Source organism: Lathamus discolor, chromosome Z, assembly GCF_037157495.1.
Source record: "Lathamus discolor isolate bLatDis1 chromosome Z, bLatDis1.hap1, whole genome shotgun sequence".
In the NCBI taxonomy this organism is placed as follows: Eukaryota; Metazoa; Chordata; class Aves; order Psittaciformes; family Psittacidae; genus Lathamus; species Lathamus discolor.
Window position 1 is genome coordinate 107273247 of NC_088909.1, and position 19733 is coordinate 107292979.

Here is a 19733-nt window from a genome sequence, read left to right on the forward strand (position 1 = left end):
TGAAAGGAGAATGGAGCCAGGAGGTGTCTGGTTTCTTCTCCGAGGTAGAAAGCAATAGGATGGGAGGTCATGGTTTCAAGCTGTGCCAAAAGAGATTTAGATGGACGTTAGGAAAAAAATCATTCACCGAAAGAATGGTCAGGCATTGGAACAGGCTGCCCAAATCAGTGGTGGAGTCATTGTTCCTGGAGGTGTTCAAAAACTGTGTAGATCAGGCCCTCAGTGACATGGTTTACTGGGGTCTTGGCAATGCTGGGGTTAACGGTTGGACTCAATGATCTTAAAGGTCTTTTCCAACACAGTTGACTCTGTGACTCTGTAACTACTCAGGCAAGACAACAATTAAAACCTGTGAATAAAGGTCTGCCAAACCCGCAACCCAAATGGCAACATGATCTAGACCACTGGCAGAGCAAGGGTGGGAGAGCAAAGGCCCAAGGACTTGCATTTTGTGCAGCTCCACTGGCCAGAAGCTGAATTTGTGCTGTATTTTGGGTACTGTTACTGCTTCATACTGAAAGGCTGGGGATAAGGGTTACCTTTAACCCTTAAAATAGGTGTTGGGAGTCCTTGCCTGTGTCCCTTAGCCCCAGAGAGGGATTCCTCACCTCAGCTCTGAACAAAACTCACTGGACCCCAAAAATCTCCCACATAGGAAATGAGCCTGAAAGGGCTGTGCTGTGAAAAGGTAATTTTTTCTTTTTGAGGGGGCGATAGTGGAGGAAAACTGAGATTGGAGCGGGATAAATTTCACTAACCTGAATTTCACCTTCTTTGCCTTTCCTCCCCTGCCCCCATCACTGCTGCTGCTGTGTCAGGTAGTGGCACTGTTGAGTACATTAACTCAGGGCTGAGCATTGCAGCCGCACCGAATGCGTGGCTGTGCGGCTCTATGTGTGTGTGTGTGTGTGCGCGCGCCTGATCATTACCATTTATTCCCCCCCTTCTGTTTCCCTCTTTCCCTCCCTCCCCCGTGCTGCAGGACTGCGTGAGAGAAGCAAAGAGAGAGACGGACCCATCAGCCCCCAGATCTGCTTAAACAAATCGCCGCCCCTTGCAAGGGAGGGAGAAGGGGAGAGCGGGCAAAACCAGATCCAAAGACAAAATAAAAGGCAGAGAAAGGAAAATTCAGCGGGGAGCAAAAAGCAGCCCCCGAACGCACCCTTTCGAGGCTGTACTCTCAGCGAGGAGGGGGGGGGGGGGGGGCGGGGGACGGGGGGTGGTGGTGTGTGTCTGTGCGTGTGTGTGCGAGCCCCGATCCCGGCCCGTTAGAAAGAAGGGGTGTTTCCCCCGCCTCCCCTTGCCCTCCTCCCCTCCTTCCCTCCCTTTTTCCCTCCCTCTCTCCCTCTGCGCGGCCCGGCGGGGGGAGCGGGCGGCCGCAGCCCCGCATCCCGCCGGAGCTCCGGCACCAGCTAGGGCCCGCTCCGGAGACCAGAAAGCAGCCGGAATAAAGGGAACAGCTTCCTCGCCGCCAAACCAGCGCTGTTCTCGTGGCGGGTTTTGCTCTTTCTTTCTTTTCTTGCTATTTTTTTTTCTCCCCCATTATTATTTTTTTTTTAAAACTCCCCGCCGGGAAAAGCAAAACCGAAAACGCTTCTCCCTCCTTCTTCGCCCCGCTTCAAAAGGCACCCAAACAACCAACAGCAACAAACAGAGAGCAAAAAATCCCCCTCCAAAAAAAAAAAAAAAAAAAAAAAAAGAAGGAAAAGAAAAAGCGAGAGAGCCAGAGACGAGCTCCATCGATTTCAAATCCAGGATTTTATCCAGTGCATTGATTTTTTTTTTCTTCTTTTTTTTTTTCCCCTTTTTTTGTCCTTCCCCCCATCCTCCTTTCTTTCACCCCCCTCCCTCTCTCCTTCTCTTCCTTCCCATCTTCCCCCCTTTTCCTTTTTAATTTTATTTTTGATCCTGCTAAAATTAGCTGGGACTGCTCTGGGTGTTGCGTGTTAATTTGATTTACTCCGGGATTCCGGCTTCCAAGACGCCATTTTCCCCCCTTCTCGCTCTATCTCGCTCTATTTATCTATATCTATCTATCATCTATCTGCCGAGCTATCTATCCGTCTGTCTGTCCGTCCACCTTCCTCTCCCCGAGTGCCTTCCCTCCTCCCCCTCCGCCCTCCTCCCTCTCCGCTCTGCGTGTGCTGCGCGGCCGTGCGCTCCCCTAATCTGACAGATGAACACCGCCATGGGTTTGCCGCAACACAAGCAAAAGCACCTTTGGGGGCTGTGGCGAGGGATTGAAACCGGGATCTAAAGAGAAGACACAAGAAAAGGGGGAATCCGAGGGAAAAGGAAGAAAGAAGAAGAAGGGGAAGCTGCTAAGAAGACCCCAGCTGCCGTTTCGGGGATATGGGTTAGTAAAGGGGGGGGAGGGGGAAGAGAAGGGGGGCAACAAAAAACCTGAGCCATCGAGGAAAGGTCTGTCTGATGATCCGGATTGCGGGAGGGTCTCACCCCTCTCTCTTTCTCTCTTTCCCCCCTCTTTCTTCTCCTCTGCATGTAAAAGTTAATGTCTTCTCCTTTTTATCGTGTTGTGACTTTGCAATGGCGCGGAAAGCGCTTTATTTATTGGAGGGGGGGGAACATTTCTCCGCTGTGCAATGCATGCGAGTTCTCTCCCTCTCCGACCCCTTCTCTCCCCATGCTTTGTGGCTGGTGGTGGTGGGGGAAGTGTATTTGTGTGGTTGGGAGGGTAGAGGGGTATAAGACCGTGCTGCTGGGAATGGATTGCAGTATTTTGTAGGAGTTTTCATAATGTATTTACCCCCTACCCCTTTATCGAGGCCGCTTTGGTAGCCGGTATGTTTCCCCGACAGTGCCGGGGGTAGGTGGCAGCGATGTGTGCGTGTGGAAAGGCGAGGGGGGGGGGAGAAGAGTGTCGTTCTCCCCCCCCCTCCAGCTTCTTAAATTGCAGGTTAAGTGGAGCTAGAGAGCAACATTGAAACCTTATGGGGATTTGTGTGCGTGTGCCCGAGTGTGTGTGAGGGTGAGTGTGCAGGGTCTGCGCTGAGGGAAGTGGGGGTGCCCCGGAGCGGCCCCGCGCTTGTTTTGACATTGAAAAGGGCACACAGCTCCGAAGAGCGGCAATTTGCAGGAGCAAAGAAGTGTGTGGGGGTGAAGGGTGGAAAAAAGGGGGGGCGGGGGCGAGAATTATTAACGCGGGATCCCCCCTCTCCCCCTTGCTCGGTAAGGCGCGTTAATAATGATTATTAATAAGCTGGTGATTGCCGCCCCCAGGACCCCGGTGTCCTCTATATACCCCCACCCGCCCACCCCCCCAGCGGGTGGAAGTGGAGTTCAGCTTCGGGAGGTTTGAAGATATGATATTATTAGGGAGGGGTGTAGAGTTGGATATTATTAGGGTTGTGGGGGAGGCAGCCTGCAGCTGCTGGTGGCTATTGTCACCTCCAGCCCCGGCACAAGGCTCGCTGCCCCCCTTCGTGCTCACACTCACGCCCGTCCTTCTCCGGGCTCCCCCGGGGGGCACTGGGAGATCGGGTCAGTCCGTCGAGTCAGGAGCCCCCTCCCTCCCTTTTTTCCCTTGTGTGTGAGTGTGAGTGAGCGTTCATCACACCGGTCACTGTGTGTCCCTTGCGCTGCCTTGCCTCCGCCTGTGTGTATTTATGTGTCTAAAAAGGCAGTTGAGAGAAGGATTTCCGATTCGTTTCCGCTTCAAATAAACGGCGCTGATAATCTCGGGCCTGACGGCTGATGCTAAAAGGGCAGTTCGCCGCCTGGAGACGGACCCTGCGGGGGTAGCTGTGCATTGGGGACCCCCCACAACCCGGTAACCCCCTCCCCAGAGGACAGGTTCTCCGTCATCGGGAGGTTTTATGGTCCGTAGGGGTTCCCATTGGGGTGACGTGAATGCGCACTGGGGGTGCATGGGGAGGGGATGGGAGGGTTAAGGGGGAGCACTGCCCTTCGTGCTGGTGCTGAGGGATGCCTAAAAGGGCCGGAGGTGCTGGGAGCGCGGCGAGCAGAGCCGAGCACTGGGAGGAGTCCGCCGCAAGCAAATGCGGCCGGCGGGGAGGGAAGGAGGGAAAAAGAGAAGTAGGAAGGGAAAAGGAGGGGTGGGATCGAGGGGGAGCCTTGCAGGGCTTCTCCCCCCGCCCGCGGAGGTGTTTCATTAGCCGCCTTGCCGTGTTGTGCCCCCATCTGCCAGCTCGCGAAGGGCGAGCGGGGAGCTGAGCCCGCTAGTCCTGGGCGAGTCACCCGGACCTTCGCCATCAGCAGGGGTATGCCAGGGGCGAGGGGCTGCTGGCAAATCCAGCCCGGCGATGGGGATTATGGACCCAAATGGGAACAATTATTGATCCGGCTGCCTCTGCAGCCAGGACTAACTTGGTGCAGGCTACAGTAATGATATAATCAGCTGTCTAAAGCTGGGCAGCGGTAGCACGGAGCTGAGGAAACAAGTGTCTAGGACCTTTTATCGCGGACGAGAAGGCAAAAATGCCTATCACGGAAAACGTGCTGGCGGCCGCCTCACGCACACACCTCTCTGACCTTCGCTGACTCCCCTCAGTCAGAAGCTCCTTCCACTCAAGGGTGAAACTTTTCTTTCTTCTCCACTTGTTTGGTTTTGTTTTTTTTTTTTTTTTTAGCTGAAAGGAGTAAAAAGAAAAACCTGCACAAAACCACCTTCTAAACAATGAAGTTGTACTTTAATCTCTGCTCTGAAGGGTTATATAAAACCAGGGTAAAAAAAAAAAAAAAAAAAGGCAGGAACACTCAGTGAATGAAGGCTTCTCTTCAATCTCTTATTGGTTTTTTGGTTTTTTGTTTTTTTTTTTTTTAACTTCTCAAACTTTTAATTGAAACCAGAAATCTATTGAGAAGTAACTGAGCCAAGAAAACCTCTGTTTTCTCTGCAGTGAAGGATGGGGAATAAATAACTTTTTGCTGATGTTATTTCAAGTTGTTTGAGCGCTTTGGTTTCTGCCAAAAAGCCCAGCATAGATTATTAACACATTATCATTTTAGGAGGATGCACTCTCTGAAATGTAATAAAGTGGTGTGTTAGGTTTGTGCAGAGCCATAAACTATGCTAGTTGTTGGCAAACAAAAGAAACAGTGGCCATGATTTATTATTAATAATAACCTAACTGAGCTATTTAGCTTGACTTGATGTTTACTGTGCTTCTCTACTGAGGTTGCTTAGTATAATTTCCAATAATGTACTGTGATTAAGTTGGGAACTGTTCTTTTTTAACGGCTGTTTTTGCCACGTGCTTAATTAACTCAAGGACTTAAATGCTTGAAAAGGTCCAACCGTCATCTCTTGGCTTTAGATGCTGCTTAATCACCTCTTCTGGTCTGTTTTGACCCAGCCTTTGAGCTCCTTTTCCCCAGCACTCACATCTCTTAGGTGTAAGTGCCAGCTTACCAACAGGACTCTTGTTTTCCATTACAAGATTTGGCTAATCCCAGTTTCAGTGACTTTTTTTTTTTTTTTTGCCCTCTCAGTAGGACTCAATTGCGCACACATAATCTTTCCCTTCTGTTTTCTTTCCCTTTTGGACAACACCCTCCAGGACTGAAAAAGTCTTGCCTTGTGCTCCGAGACTTGCAATTACACAGCAATTTTGACTCTTGACCCAACTAGTAGCAAGGAAGGCTATTGTCTAATGAACCACGTAAAAACAGTTCTGGGGTCCAACAGATTGCTGTGATGGAAATGAAAGCTGTCCCACTGAACTGATGACTGATTTGTTTAGCCATATGCCCAGATGGCTCTTGCTCCCTGTTAACTACCCATCTTTGGAGTATTTATTTGTGATCTGTGGGTCTGTGATGATGCTGAAAGGCAGCTTTAATAACTACCAAAATGTGCTCCATGAAGCATGGTCTGCAATAAGGCAGCTGAATAGGATTTCAGAAAATTCAGCATGCCATTTTGGCCTACTATAACATGTAGGTACACAAGGTTTCAAGCGTGTGAGTGCCGCAATTAAGCATGGATTTGAGTGAGAGACAATGGTAGCAAACCTGTGCACAAAAGAAAAATAGGTGGTCAGATGAAATCCATGGCAAAATCTAACCTTATTGTTGGGAAGTCCAGGCACTTTTGGGGCAGCAGCAATCCAAGGTTTAGAATTAGTCCAAAGCAAGAAAGATGAGTGTCTATGGGAGAACTTTGGCGGAGAAGATTTGAAGTGTTTTGCTGCAGGGCTTGTGGTTTCCACTGGGACAGGTTTTGCTGCTGTTTATAGGTTATTTTCTTTCTTTACAACTTGTTAAAAAAAAAAAAACCAGTTTCCTTTCCCGTTACCATTGTTGAGGAAACAAAATGAGTCGTCCTTTTAGGAAACTGTCATCTTGATTAAAGATGGGCTTTAAAACCCCTCAACTGCAATTTTTAGCCTGGAGGGACTGTCAGATCTGAAAATTATTTCCAAACTGCTTTGCCTCCTGATAGAGGCAAGAAATCAGGTTGCAAGCATGCATCATTAGCACAGTGCTTCCGAGGTACACTCAAACCCTTAGAGACAATTTCATTCTCCTTCTCTGAATGTGAAGGCTTCACTTGATGTGGCTTTTAAAGTCCGTGGAGTCTTTGGACCTGCTTAGGGATCTGCTGGATGCTAGGAACAAGGGCAGCTCCCCCCCCAGTAGGCACCTGCATTCTGCATTCACATTTAGTGGGTCACGGAGAGAGCAAAGAGAGGAGAAACGCAACATCATTCATTAAATTGAGTAAAAGCAGCCAGAGGATAATGCAGCTTGTCTTTCAGTGTGTGAAGGAAGTAGGGGATCGTAATTTCTGTTTATCATCTCTTGAGAGGGAGCAGAGATAGAGACTATTTTTCCCTTTTTGAGTTGAATTTGCTTTGCAGCACAGATCGTCCAAACACAATGATGAGCTCTTACTGTAAGCTGTGGGGCAGCTGGAGATGAAAAGCAATCTTCTGACATTATTTCATTTAGGCTTTTGTTGTCTTCTATGAAACTGAACATTTCAAAGAGTTCCTGGGTTACTTACCGCTTTCTGCAAAACGCCAAATCAAAGCTCTGGACCTCAAACACCCTGAGGGTTATAAGGATTTGATCTAGGCTTCATCATGATCTTTGCAGCTGTAGTTTGCTTCTAAGTCTAGCAGAGATCTTTGCAGGGTTTCAGGCCTCTGTATCTCTATCATATTTGCCTGTCCACCCAACCTGTGTGTCATTGTCAGTGTGTGACAATGGCCCTGTTGACTTTGAATATGAAGGGGAAAGTGATAGGGCTGAATCACAAGTAACAAAACAGGAAGGTAGTCAAAGAAGTACTCTGGGAATATAGTCACTAGTACTGTTCACAGATCCCAGGGCTGGGGTTTACCCTTGCTTATGAGTGGTGACAGTGGTGGGCCTTGTGTACCTGTCCATCCAGCACAGGGGCCTTGCAGGGAAAAAAAGAGCAGTACAGATGGTAAGATGAGCCTGAGTTGTTCCTATGTAGGGCTGATGAGCATAATGAACTTTTTTGAAAGCAAGGTCAATGTGTGGAAAAGCGATGCAGGAGGAGACCAATCTCCATGCAAACATGAGGTTAGAAGGTGGTGGAAAGGCTCTGACCTGCCTTGGTCAACACCACAGCACAGCTTGGCCCAAGGCTTGACTCTGCAGGAGCATTATATATTGGGATGAAAATGCTGGCAGAGTTGGGTGCTGGGGTTGCGGCTAAATGCTGCTGTGGCATGATTTATGAAGCTTCTTGCTACCTTTCTGGAGTAAATTCCTGTTTCTGCAAGGGTTGATGTACAGTCCTGGACAGTTAAGGGCTCTGTGATTGTGGCAGCAGTGAGAGGAGAGTTTCCTCTACTGTAGCGCTGTGTCTCCTGTAATAGTGCTTGGGAAAGCTGTTCAAAAGAATGTGTGGTAGGCAAGCGTGGGGTAACCCAGGACTCACTTAAATACCTCAAAATTAGAGATAGGTTAAAGATCGGAAGCCTGAGGTATTAACGCTACTTTGAAATTTTTGTTAGCCTTAACCTTTAAAACTGATATATATATATATGTATATGTATACAATGAATCATTCTGGTTCTGTCCTGGTATTTCAGCAGATGGAGAAGTTGGTTTTAAGACGGGAGGCAGGAACTTATGATACTCAAACTAGAGGTCAAGCTGGAAGGCATTACAGGCATGTCCCTCTTCCATATGAATCCACGTATCATGAATAACCTAATGGTGTGATTTCTAAGACTTGGGACAATGTCCTGACTTCCCTGTGTTTTTTCCAGACACAGTGTATTCTGGAGTGTTACTGTGAATCATGCCCACCTCTTGAGCACTGCTGAATTTTTGGCTTTGGAGAATGCAATGGGGTTTCCACCGCAGCTCCTCTGAAATCATATTAGTTTGCTAGACAAGGAAATTCTTCCTGTAGCTTTTAATTTTTTCTCCTGTTTTGTTTTTTTTTTTGTTCTTAATTCTTTTTCTCTCTAAAGCTTTCCTATGGAGCTGTATAGTGGGGATTGAATAGAATTCTGCACAGGGGAAGAATTCTCTGCTGAATTCTTCAGTTGTTTTTCAGAAGGGATCAGACACATGAAGCTTGACTGGAGGAGTTTAGTGTTTGGATGGGATTGTGTACATGCAAAGTATTACAGCAAGCGTCAGGGCAAAATGTTATTATACATGCCCATTGTTCTTAAGGTTGCAAAACAGTTTGAAATATTAACCTATATATTCACATCCTTGTAACTTCCATAAACCTTCTCATAATGGGCTGAAAAATGTGATGCTTTCTCTTTGATTAATGACAATTTGAGTAAATTCTCTCCAGCTGTCAGTTGTCACTTTCCCCTCTTCTAATATATTCAGAAAAAGTGAAAATGGGGCAAGAAGGGTAAACACTTTTTTCTTTTAAATTATTCTAACCACACGCTCTTAAACAGGGCAGCAGTGTAACCTGTTGGACTTTGAGCTGATAAATACATATAAACTTAGGGCTTGTTGAAGGTCTTTGTCTTCTATGGTGCTTTGGGCCACCTGGTCTAGTGGAAGGTGTCCCTGCCTGTGGCAGGGAGTTGGAACTGGATGATCTTTAAGGTCCTTTCCAACCCAAACTGTTCTGTGATTCTATGATTCTATGACTCTGTGATTCTTCTGGTAAGTGAGGGGGACAAAATAATTGAGGTCATGGTTTCTGATGCCTTCACAAATTAAAAGTGTCAATGGAGATATTTTCATCTGTTGGCCTAAAGAGAGAGGCACTGTAGTTATGAATCCTGATGGATAAGTGTCATAAAAGGCATTTGCTGTAGGTGTTGTTACATTAGATCCCAGTTGTCACAGGAGGTAGTCGCAGAAACAGGGGTCCTGCTCCTCCATTCTTTTATCAGAGTTAAAGACCCATCTGCTCTTAAGCCATGATGCCTTTTAAGTGTGGCTTTCAGGCCAGAACTGTTTCCTCAGGCTAAGCTCAGTAAACAAACCTCCCAGGGCCCTTCAGGAAAAGATTGTGTGAGCAACAACTGAAATAACAAGAAGCTGCTGCATGGCCCTAGGTAGGAACAGGGACCCTGTTCATACCTGCATCCATCTCCAGCTGGGGAGCAGTGGTATAGATGCCTCAGGCGTCTCTTGACCCACTGGAGCCCACAGACCAAATGTTGATTGGCTGGGACCTAAGTGAAGGACACAGATTAGGGAACAGTGACCTGTATGTCATCAACGGAGAGAGGGTGCACCCATGACTGATTTGACCTTGGATACCCCAAATTGTGACCCCTTTAACATCCTGCTGAAGTCAGTGGTATTACAAGAGAATAACAACTGAAAGTCCTGGGCCTGCTTGAAAAGATACTTCTGTCGTGAATCTCGTGCTCCTGATTGTACTTGCTTCCTTGGAGTCTGTACATGTGTACATGTGTACAGAGAGCACAATGAAGTGGTTCATCTGGACAGTTGTCTAGGACGTACAGGTACTCAGCAGGCTCTTATCTTCCGTCTGACTCGACTTCTTCCAGCAATTCTGTAACCGCTTCCTCTTCAGGCTCATTAGAGGCAAAGCTATTTCTTTCCTTTGCCCATAGTAGCTGTTGGTTATCTCACCTTTATTCCTGGCCTCAGGTCTTCCCACTGGCATGCTCCTGACTAACGTTTACTCCTCTTGAAGTCGCTGTCCCAGCACTGTGGGCTCCTCTTTGCTCTGTATGCATCCAGCAACATCCACTTGTGTCCTGGGCTGCTTTTGCCTCCCGCTTTTTCTTTTGCAACCCATGAAACTTAAAGGGCATTTCTTGTTTTGCTGACCCAGACTCTTTCTTCCCTCAAAGACAAAAAGATTGATACATTCTGCAAGGCAAGGTGGTCTCAGTGCCTTCCTCTAAATACCCCAAATTATTGCTCTTCCTCTTAAATACCCCAAATAATTGCTCTTCTTGCATGCCCTTTATATGTCCCATTTTCCCACAGTTCCCTGTGATGCAGGGAATGCTTGGTACGTAATACAGCACCAAAAAAGACACTACTGCTTACTCAGCATGGAAACACACAGTGCAAGCCTGCATGGACAAAATCCAACCTTTCTTATTCCTAGTCTCATTTGAAGCACGCAGAATTGAGTAACATGGGGTATGTATGTTGTTCGTACAGCCTCTAGACTGGGAACAGGATAGACCCTGGACCGAAGCCTTTTTGGTTCTCCTTTTGCCGTCACTTATGGCTGTGAGGAATGGATGCTGAGCCAAGACTTGGTACATTCCCTATTAAATGTGTTGTTTTATTTTATATATTTATTTGTTTTTCGCAAAGGGAGAGAAAGCTGGTGTATGTGGCACACATGCAACCGAAGATAAAATAATGGAGGAGGGGAAAAAAAAGGAGGAAGGAGTCCCATGGCAGCAGCAGTAAATAAAACCAAATCTCTCATTAATAATTTATATACAGAAACAATTTTCCACACGTTTCAGGGTGCAGAGGGAAATGTTTGATCAGAGGGAGAAGGAGATATTATTGCCCTACCATTACGGTGTTAGAAGGAGACTACTGTTCTCTGATGGCAGCTCTCCAAAAGCAGAGTCAATCTAGGGAAGTTTGGTAACACAGATGATGGAATTGTGCAGGGTTACTTTTTGTGGCTGATCTCTGTGCCAATAACCCTTCCCTAAATACCCATAAAACTTTCCATTTGTAGCCTCGACTGGCTGTCACTACCTCCAGGATGGTGCCCTTGGCAAGAGCTGGCTAGAATGAAGCAGCATTTCAAGTCCCCTTCTTGACACTTTTCCCCTAAGAGTTTTGTGGCTATTGTTAATGGAATAAGTTTTATCTGTGTAGTGGCACACACAGCTGTACCCATCAGAGTGTTTGGCATCTTGGATCTCAAGAGTCACCTTTGATCATACATCACACTGAGAGTGGTGATGCTTAGTTTGGGAGCTCAGCAACCTGTTGTTGACCTGACATAGGCAAATCTCCTGGCTTGGCTTTTTGTGTTGTAATGAGATGGAGTGAAGCTGGCATCTCATTCTGTTTTCTAGTGTCCTGGAGGCCTAATCTTCACAAGAGTGATGGGCAAAAATGACATGCCAACTCGTGATGTCATTAGGATTAAACTCTATTCCTTAATTCAGAGGTGTAAATCCAGTGAACTGAGCCCAGCTTTAGAGCAGTCCTGGAGTGTTTGTCTTGGAGAATCCAAGTCAGAGGACATTGGTACTTTAGAGACCTGAAATCAGCATGAGGGGCTGTTTACAGGTCTGATGACCATACTTCCTTCCCTGACACCCAAATACAGCTTTGGGTTGTGAGTGGTAGATTTATAAAACCTTAGCACAGTTCTCAGCCAGGAACTTACGAAAGTCCTTGGGCAACATGATGGCCATCTCTCCTCCTGCTGCAGATGGGTGCTTTACTACACTGGCTGTTGCCACAGCTGTACCTTGGGCAGTATTGCTTTTATGGGCCTTGTGATTTATGGCCATGTCAGTTGTTTAATCATTCAGTTGGCCCTCCCTTCAGCACTGTATGATAGTTACTTACATAGAAAGGTGACTATCTGATCTAATTATGGAGTCTCAAACCTAATTATGGAGCCAAATATAATTCCATAATCTACTCTTAATGTCTCTGTTTTAAGAAGACAGATACACACATGTGTAATATCCACATTTACATGCCTCTGTAATTATGGATATGCTAGGGCTCTAATTTGTTTCTGCCACTTTATCTTAGGGGGGATGCTTGCAGCCTCATCTGGCTGTGAGAGATCTTTGGTTCTGGCAGTGCTCAAGGCCACGTTAGACAGAGCCTTGGGCGACATGATCTAGTGTGAGGCATCCCTGCCCATGGTAGGGGGTCGGAACTAAATGATCTCAAGATCCTTTCCAACCCTAATTCTATGATTCTGTGATTCAGTTTATCTCATCTTTTTCCCTCCAGTTGGCTTTTCTTGGTTCCCTTTGCAGGCACTGGGCATGCTGAGGCAGAGACATCGGTCAGTCATGCTGGTGGAGGTGCAGAGTGCTGGTAGCACTTGGACTCAGTTCGATCTGATGGAAACAAGGGAAGATTATATTTCTGTTGTTATTCTGTTAATGGCCATTAATTCTTGCTCCTGGTTTTCAAGTGGATAGACCACATGTGGCAAAGCTTGTATCCTTACCTTTCTGAGAAAGTCCTCACATAACTCATGCAAAATCAGAGGCAGAGGTGGAAGGACTGGAACAAAAGCGGTGTTGGAGACAGGAGGACCATGTGGAGAGGAAACACCTTTCTTCTTCTAATTCGCTGAATTAATGAATTACATGCCTTAGTTAATACTTTAATGGGTAGCCTGTGGATTACAGGCATTCACATGTAGTCATTCTACTCACAATTATCCTTATCAGTTAAGGATCTCATGCTGTATCTGTGGTATACCCATGCTTTTTTGGTAAGTGTCTATATCCAGGTATATATTACAGATGGGAATTTTAGCAGTATGTTTAAAATTGTTCTGCATTAGAGAGTCCGATTTGCCTGGTGCTGGAGATAGAGGCGATATAATATATCCCAGAAACACAGCATGCCTATGGTTGGAAGGGCCTCTGAAGATCGTCCAGTCCACCACGCTGCTCACCTGAAGCAGGGTGCTCAGGGTTGTGCCTGGTTGGATCTGGACATCTTCAGGCTATCTCTGATTCTTTATTGAGAGACAATGTTAATTTGTTTCGCTTGAAGGGGAAGCCCTTTCTGCGTTATTTCTGTTCTGACTGACACAAGTTGGGTGAAAGGGAGAGGGTGTTTCTTATGGGATCTGTAGTGTGGATGGAAAATATCTGTCACAGTCATTCTTTTCAGCTCCTTGCCAAAGGCAGGTTGTTCTTTCAGAATACCATCACCACAGGAAGCAACTAAGGCTGTGGTCCAAAGATGTGATAAATGTAGCTCAAGGGCTCTGAGTGGCAAATTAAATACACTACTGGTGCATGATACTCTTCCAGCATAAACTCATTCTGGTTCAAATTTGTTCAAAGACAGTTTGCAGTGACTTAATTTTATCCCAGCAGACTTTGTATTGCATCATTCTATGTCACTTGTCTGCACCATGTTGGCTCTTTGTAACCCACAAGATTTTTACCCATCCTGCCTTTAAGCTGGCTTGAAGAAAAGGCTTAACTTTCATTTTGTGTGGTCTGGTCCATTTGATAGAAGTGTGTGATCAGATGCTTGTTCCTGATCCGCACCAAACTTATACTGCTGGCAGTTTGGCAGTGCACCGACCATGACCACAAACACACTTGAAATTCCTTTTTTTTTTTTTTTTTTTTGCAAAGCAATAATGAAGAAAAAGTTTGGGGTGTCTTTTTTTCTAATTCCTAATGTGGGTTAACTCAGTTCAGCACAGCTTGCTGTATGCCAGGCTGCTGGGTTTTCATGTCCCATGATGGATTCTGAAGTTTCACTGACACTTCTCATAAAAGCAAGTTTCTGACCAAAACTTTCCCTCGGGTGTAATGTGGGTTGTCCATTGGCCTCTGCCCCAGAGGCAGCTGCATTTCAGTGGTGGCATATATAATCAAGGGAGCAACCCGGGAGTCTTTGGAGTGAAAGGTGATATCTCATCATTAAGTATTGCTGTATAGTCTCCAGTGCTTTGTGGTGAATGGTTTTAAAAAGATGGAGTGTAAAGAGGCTGCCAGGATTTCTGATAGTTTGCAGAGATAAAGATTTAACAGTATGTCACATGAGACAATGTGAGATCCAAAGGTAGATGTGGGGTTTGAGAAGATGTGAGCTTCACTTCACATTTACTATGACAGTCTCAGACTCTTGCCTCAGTTTACGCTCACTTGAACCTCTTCAATAGCATTGTTTTTTCTTTTTACATCTTAAGGCATTTTGGACTCCATAGATAAGATGAAAACAGTCTCAGTAGTGAAAGTTATGGCTGGGATAAGTGTTCTATAGGATTTGGGTAGCATTTCTTAATATTGCTTGAAGCGCTCTGCTTGTGCTCCTTGTGCTTGAGCAAATTAGGGGAGCAGCACAAACGCTGGGCAACTCACCCAGGTTGCTTGCATTTGTCTAATCAGCAATTGCTTGTTACTAACATGGTTGCTCCAGCCCTAGGGCAAATGCCATGCCAAGTATTATGCCCACTTAATTTCATGTAAAATCCCAAATAGGTGGATTTCTCACCTGTACTGTGGGTTCTCACATCTATGTTTGTCCTCAGCAAATTCTTAGTTTAATCACTTTATAGCCTTGGCATCTGAATACTTGTAAGCATAAGCAGTTGTCTGAGGCAGAAGAAAGGAAGCTATTCGAAACTCTTAATGGCAGGCATCTAATAACCCCAAGGAAGGTCTCATACTTTAGGCCTTTGCTTCCAGAAGTGTGTTTGAGGTGCCCAGAGGAGTTGATAAGGAGCAGAGGTAACAAGGCTGAACACACAGGCATTTGATTATTTCTCAGTACTTACCAGAGGAAGCACGAATCTCTCCCTAATTAAGAGCTAATGCCAACTTGTGTGAAATCTGTTGTCATGCACCTGTGAATTACCCTCCTCAAATTTAACTTGACTGCAGGAAGCCTGCTGGCGGTAACACTTTCTCCAGGAGCTTGATTCAGATGGTAAAACACCTCTGTAGCTGTTTATTGAACAGAGCTCAATGCTGGTGAGGCCTCAAAGGGCAGTTTAGGTGAGCACAGTCTAGACAGCCCCCATCTCTTCAGCGCTTACAAAGAAATAGAGGTCTCCTGGAAAATCCACTTCTTCCCTAGGTTTGCAGATCTGCATATTGCCAGCTAAGGCAGAAGAACTGCTGGAGGAAAAGTGTTCGTCACTGTCCCGTCAGCGTTTCTGCAGGCAGTCTACAGAGGGGAGAAGGCGTGGTTTCCAAAAGAGGTTACACATTCAGAAGCCCGAAGTGAGGTTTCCTAATTAGTCAGAGCACAGGTAGCCTGCCCAAACAAGAAAGACAAGTATGATATCCCTGCACCCAAGTCATTTAACTGTTAACCCTGGAGGAAAACAAGGAGATACCTAAAACAATGACCCAGTTAATTCAGCATGGTGTTTGAGCACAGGGTTATTTGTTGCTACCTGCGGGTCTAGTGATATCATCATCTGCAGGCTCTCAGCAGAACAAGAGGCCAGTATTTTTAAGTGGGATTTTAAGGTAGATTTGGCACTAACTCACCTGGCACTAGTGTAAAGCAGTGACTTTATTCATCTGTTGCTTGTTTTTACTGACCTGGAGGCACACTGCCAAGCAGGGATGAGTGTTTGGGTATCATGACACTGAGTCTGGGTCCAAGACCCACAGCCAGACCTTGGAGCAGAAACCTGGCTTTTTATCCACCCTCCATAAAACATTACCCTGTTACTCAGACCTGAAAGACCCTTTCCACTTCAGAGCAATGGGTTTTATTTCAGCTCCCGTTCAACACAGGGTCCCAGGTGGGTTGGTTCATTATACTGGTAGCTGTGGTCCCTTCCCTGAACTGTTGGTTGCTGCGGACTCATCCTGCTGCCCTGTGTGCTGAGGTAGATGCTGTCTTCCAGAAGCCTTCTCTTTCTTGCCAGCAGCGAGAGAGGTTAAAAGCCTGTGGGTGGAGGCCAGCACAGAGTGCCCATTGTACATGCATGCATACCAGAGCAGTAACTCCCTGGAATGCTGCACTGCCAAGCTTTTACCACCTTGTGTTTGTGTTGTAGCCCAGAAGTGTGTGTACATTGCGTTCTTCTCCAAGGAGATTAACAGTGATGTGAAATGGCAGCTAAATAGCACAGCCTATTTATTTTTTTTTTGTGTGTGTGTGTGTTGGACCAGTTGGAAGAGGAAGGTAACCCTGACTCCCATCGCCTCTATAGGTGCAAAGGAGAGGCAAGGTGCGAGGCTGGTCAATTAGGTGGAGCATCTCCTTGCAACTGGGTGACTTTAACGTACTAATTGCGTTAGTAATTAGTGGCTACCACACGGTAAACACTTGGGTTCTAAACTATGTCAAGGCATTAACCAACCCACCCTACAGTAGGTTGGAGTGAGGTAAGCTTGATCTTTGTTTCACACGTGGTGAAATGGAGACTTGCTGAGTCAAGGCAGGTGTGCAGGAGACCTTGGGTTTGTTAATTCTTCAAGATCACCTTAAATGAGACCAGTGGCAGCAGCTCTGGGAAAGTAGTCTCCTTCCTATTGCCAGAAGATGTGCAACTTAAGCATAAGTGTTTTTATGATGTACTTCTATCTCTTACGAGCTATAGAAACCACATCTAAGGCCAGATGGTGGTTGCAGCTCCATGATAGTTCTTTCCTTTTTTTCTTTTATGCTTGGGCTGTCATCCTGTGCTATTTGTGGGAACTTTATTTGAATTTGTGTCTGATGGGACCTGGTGGAGGTCATCCAGTGATTTCATGGAGCTCTAGGATGCTTAGGACTTTCCATTAGTAGCCATATGTGCCAGGGTCAGACAAGTGACCTATGGCCACACTCCAGCAGACATGTGGATATATAACTAATAAAAGGCGTTTGTTATTCCTTCTTTTTGAATTCGAAATAAGGTTATGCAAGGTATTTTTAAAAAGCAGAAAGAAGCCAATGGTACAAGGACATGTGATTTTTGTTGGTGAGCTGTACTTTAAAGTAGTCTACACTGATAATGCTGTTACGATTTTGTAATAGGTAGCACGATCACTTTTGTTTCCTCTTTATGGTTTATTGCTACTAAAAATCACCTGGGATGTCCCTGCCTGTGCTCAGATCTTGCTTGCATTTGCTTGAGGGGTGGGGTTTGGCAGTTTAGCAGAGCCAATCTCCCAAACAGGGAGCTACTGTCAAAAGAGTAGGTCTGCACCTTCTACTGGCAGTGCTTTCTTGTTATCTTCTCTGTATGCCAGAAGTGATACTCCTCTCACCCACCAGGGAGCTGTTTCTGCTAAAGCAGCAGAAAATATCTTCGTTTCTGTTTGAGATACTCTTCTCATAGTCCTGTAGACTAAACTGTCTCACCATGATGGGACGTGGCTATGTAGGAGATTTTAGGGAGGGTGTATGAAAGCACCTCAACACCTTTGAAACAACAACTTTCCTACGTGTGTGGGTTTTTTTTCAACCAAATGTTTGGTATTTCGCTTTTTATGCCATTGGGTTTTACATATTTTCCCTCAGTTCAACATTCAACTTCGGCCAAGGCTTTGTGAGGTCCTGAATACAAATACTTCCATCTCAAAGGGTTCAATCTGTGATGTTTTAAAGAAAAGTTGACAGTTGAAAGGATGAGAGCACAATCTTAGCTTCACTCAGCCCTCACTACAGACCAGAGGTACCCAGGGGCATGAGGAACTCTGTAAAACACTGGGTTTAACTTTCCTCCATCGCCCTCTATACTCAGGTTCCTGATAGCCCCTCAAGAGACCCAACTGCATCCTCCTGCACTTTCAGCATCCCAGGTTGTGTCTCTCAGCCTGCAAACAGTGTGTGCCTGACCCAGTGTGTAACAACTAATTCACCCAAAGCAGCGTCCCCGCAGGATACTGGCAGTCAAAGGCATCTTTCTCTCACCTGGGAAGTAGGGAAACAGAGAATTTGAAACTCTGCATCCTGATTCATAGGACAACACCATGGTTTTTTGTGCTCTGATCACTGGGTTATTGTTTAACTTGAGGCAAACATCTGCCTCTATTTTTTTCTCCCTCTGAAACCCCTCTGACAGCAAGCACATTGAAGTAATAAGGAGGTTTGTGGGTGTGGAGAGCTGGCTAGCTCCTCATTTATTTCTCAAGTCCAGAGTGGAAGGCTTTTGCATTTACACACCATTACTATTATTTTTATATACATATATAACTCAATTTTCGTCAATTTATTATTCCTTGCTTTGCAAGGACCAGATCCAGTCCTCTGAAATGCCAGCCAGCCTTTATTCCCATTTGCTTCAAGGAAGGTCCTTGAGATGCTTCAGGGGAAGCCCAAGCATGCCCTGTTTCAGTCATCTCCACGCTCACGTTCGATATGTGTACACATGCTAACTCCCTTTTTTCTTCTCCTTTCCTTTGGCAGTGGCAGATCTGGTTTCTTCTGAACAACTCGCAGCCTCTGAGCAATCCGGACGTTGAATTTGGTCAGACAGATACCATTTGCTCCCTTGGATCTCACCTGCCTGTGCTCTCCTCATCCCCTTCTGCACTCCCCTTCCCTCTGATAAGACTCCAGGGCGTTGCTGTATTGCTATGGAGCCCAGGGAAACTTTGGGCAGCTCCCGGCAAAAGGGAGGCGAGGCAGACTTTCTGCCAGCCACTGTCACCTCCGTGAAGCCTCCTCCTACATCCAGCTGCACAGGGGAGACCATGCTGCCCTCAGCGGGCTCGGGGAAAGGGATCGCGGTGAGCAGTGAGAGGCTGGAGCCTGAGGAAGAGGATGAGCTGGGTTCTGGAAGAGACGTGGATTCCACTTCTAATGCGGACAGTGAGAAATGGGTTGCGGGAGACGGCTTGGAGGAGCAGGAGTTTTCCATCAAAGAGGCTAACTTCACGGAGGGGAGTTTAAAGCTGAAGATCCAAACCACCAAGAGAGCTAAGAAGCCCCCAAAGAACTTGGAGAACTATATTTGCCCTCCTGAGATCAAAATCACCATCAAGCAGTCTGGGGAGCAGAAGCTTTCCAGAGCGGGGAAAAATAACAAAACAGCTAAAGAAGAGGACAGATCACACTCCAAAAAGAAGGTAAGTCGTATTCTTTCCTTTTCTATCCCTTTCTTCTGAATACAGAGGGAGAGGATAGGATTAAACCTGCTCAAACAATTCATGTCCAAGACATAACCTTTGCAAGCCTTATAAATCCCCGCTTGGCTGAAGAGGAGGTAATAGAGAGTGGGTATCATCCTGTACTGTGGGGATGATTTTGAGCTATCCTTCAGATGAATCAATTCAGAAGGGATCAAAAGTTCAGCTGGGCCTATTCTATTTTCATGTGTAATTGAGATTTAAGATTAATCATTACAAGAGTGATAAATGAAGGAGCCCACTTCTGAACTGCTTTGTGTCTAAGCACAAATGCTCAAGCCTTTTGCGGTTAAAGCTTTCAACTACATTTTTAAAATACAGGTATTTGCACAGTGAACAATTGAATCCATTCCTGTATACTGGGCAAAGGCCTCCATTATTCTTGATTACAGCATTGTGCTAGCAACACTATAGCTATGCTTCAGAAAATACTTCCATTACAAGTCTCATTTTCCCCTGGATGCATATCATTTTCTTGAAATATTCTTCTGGAGAGAAATTTTTACTTCTTTCAATCCAAGTAAAAATTGA

General features: G+C 45.9%; 1 protein-coding gene across 3 annotated transcripts in view; it reads left to right on the plus strand.

Moving 5' to 3' along the window:
- The first annotated feature begins 1360 nt into the window (after positions 1-1360).
- The window catches only part of SETBP1 (SET binding protein 1), a 273582-nt gene continuing 255209 nt past the window's right edge, over positions 1361-19733 (plus strand). For 2 of the 3 annotated variants that reach the window (XM_065661718.1, XM_065661720.1), the window contains exons 1-2: positions 1361-2356; positions 18481-19142. In XM_065661718.1, coding sequence (XP_065517790.1) covers positions 18651-19142 — 492 coding nt within the window. In that variant the 5' untranslated portion in view covers positions 1361-2356; positions 18481-18650. Of the gene's footprint in view, positions 2357-12666; positions 12872-18480; positions 19143-19733 lie in introns of those variants that run through there. The other variant, XM_065661719.1, reaches the window with a different exon arrangement.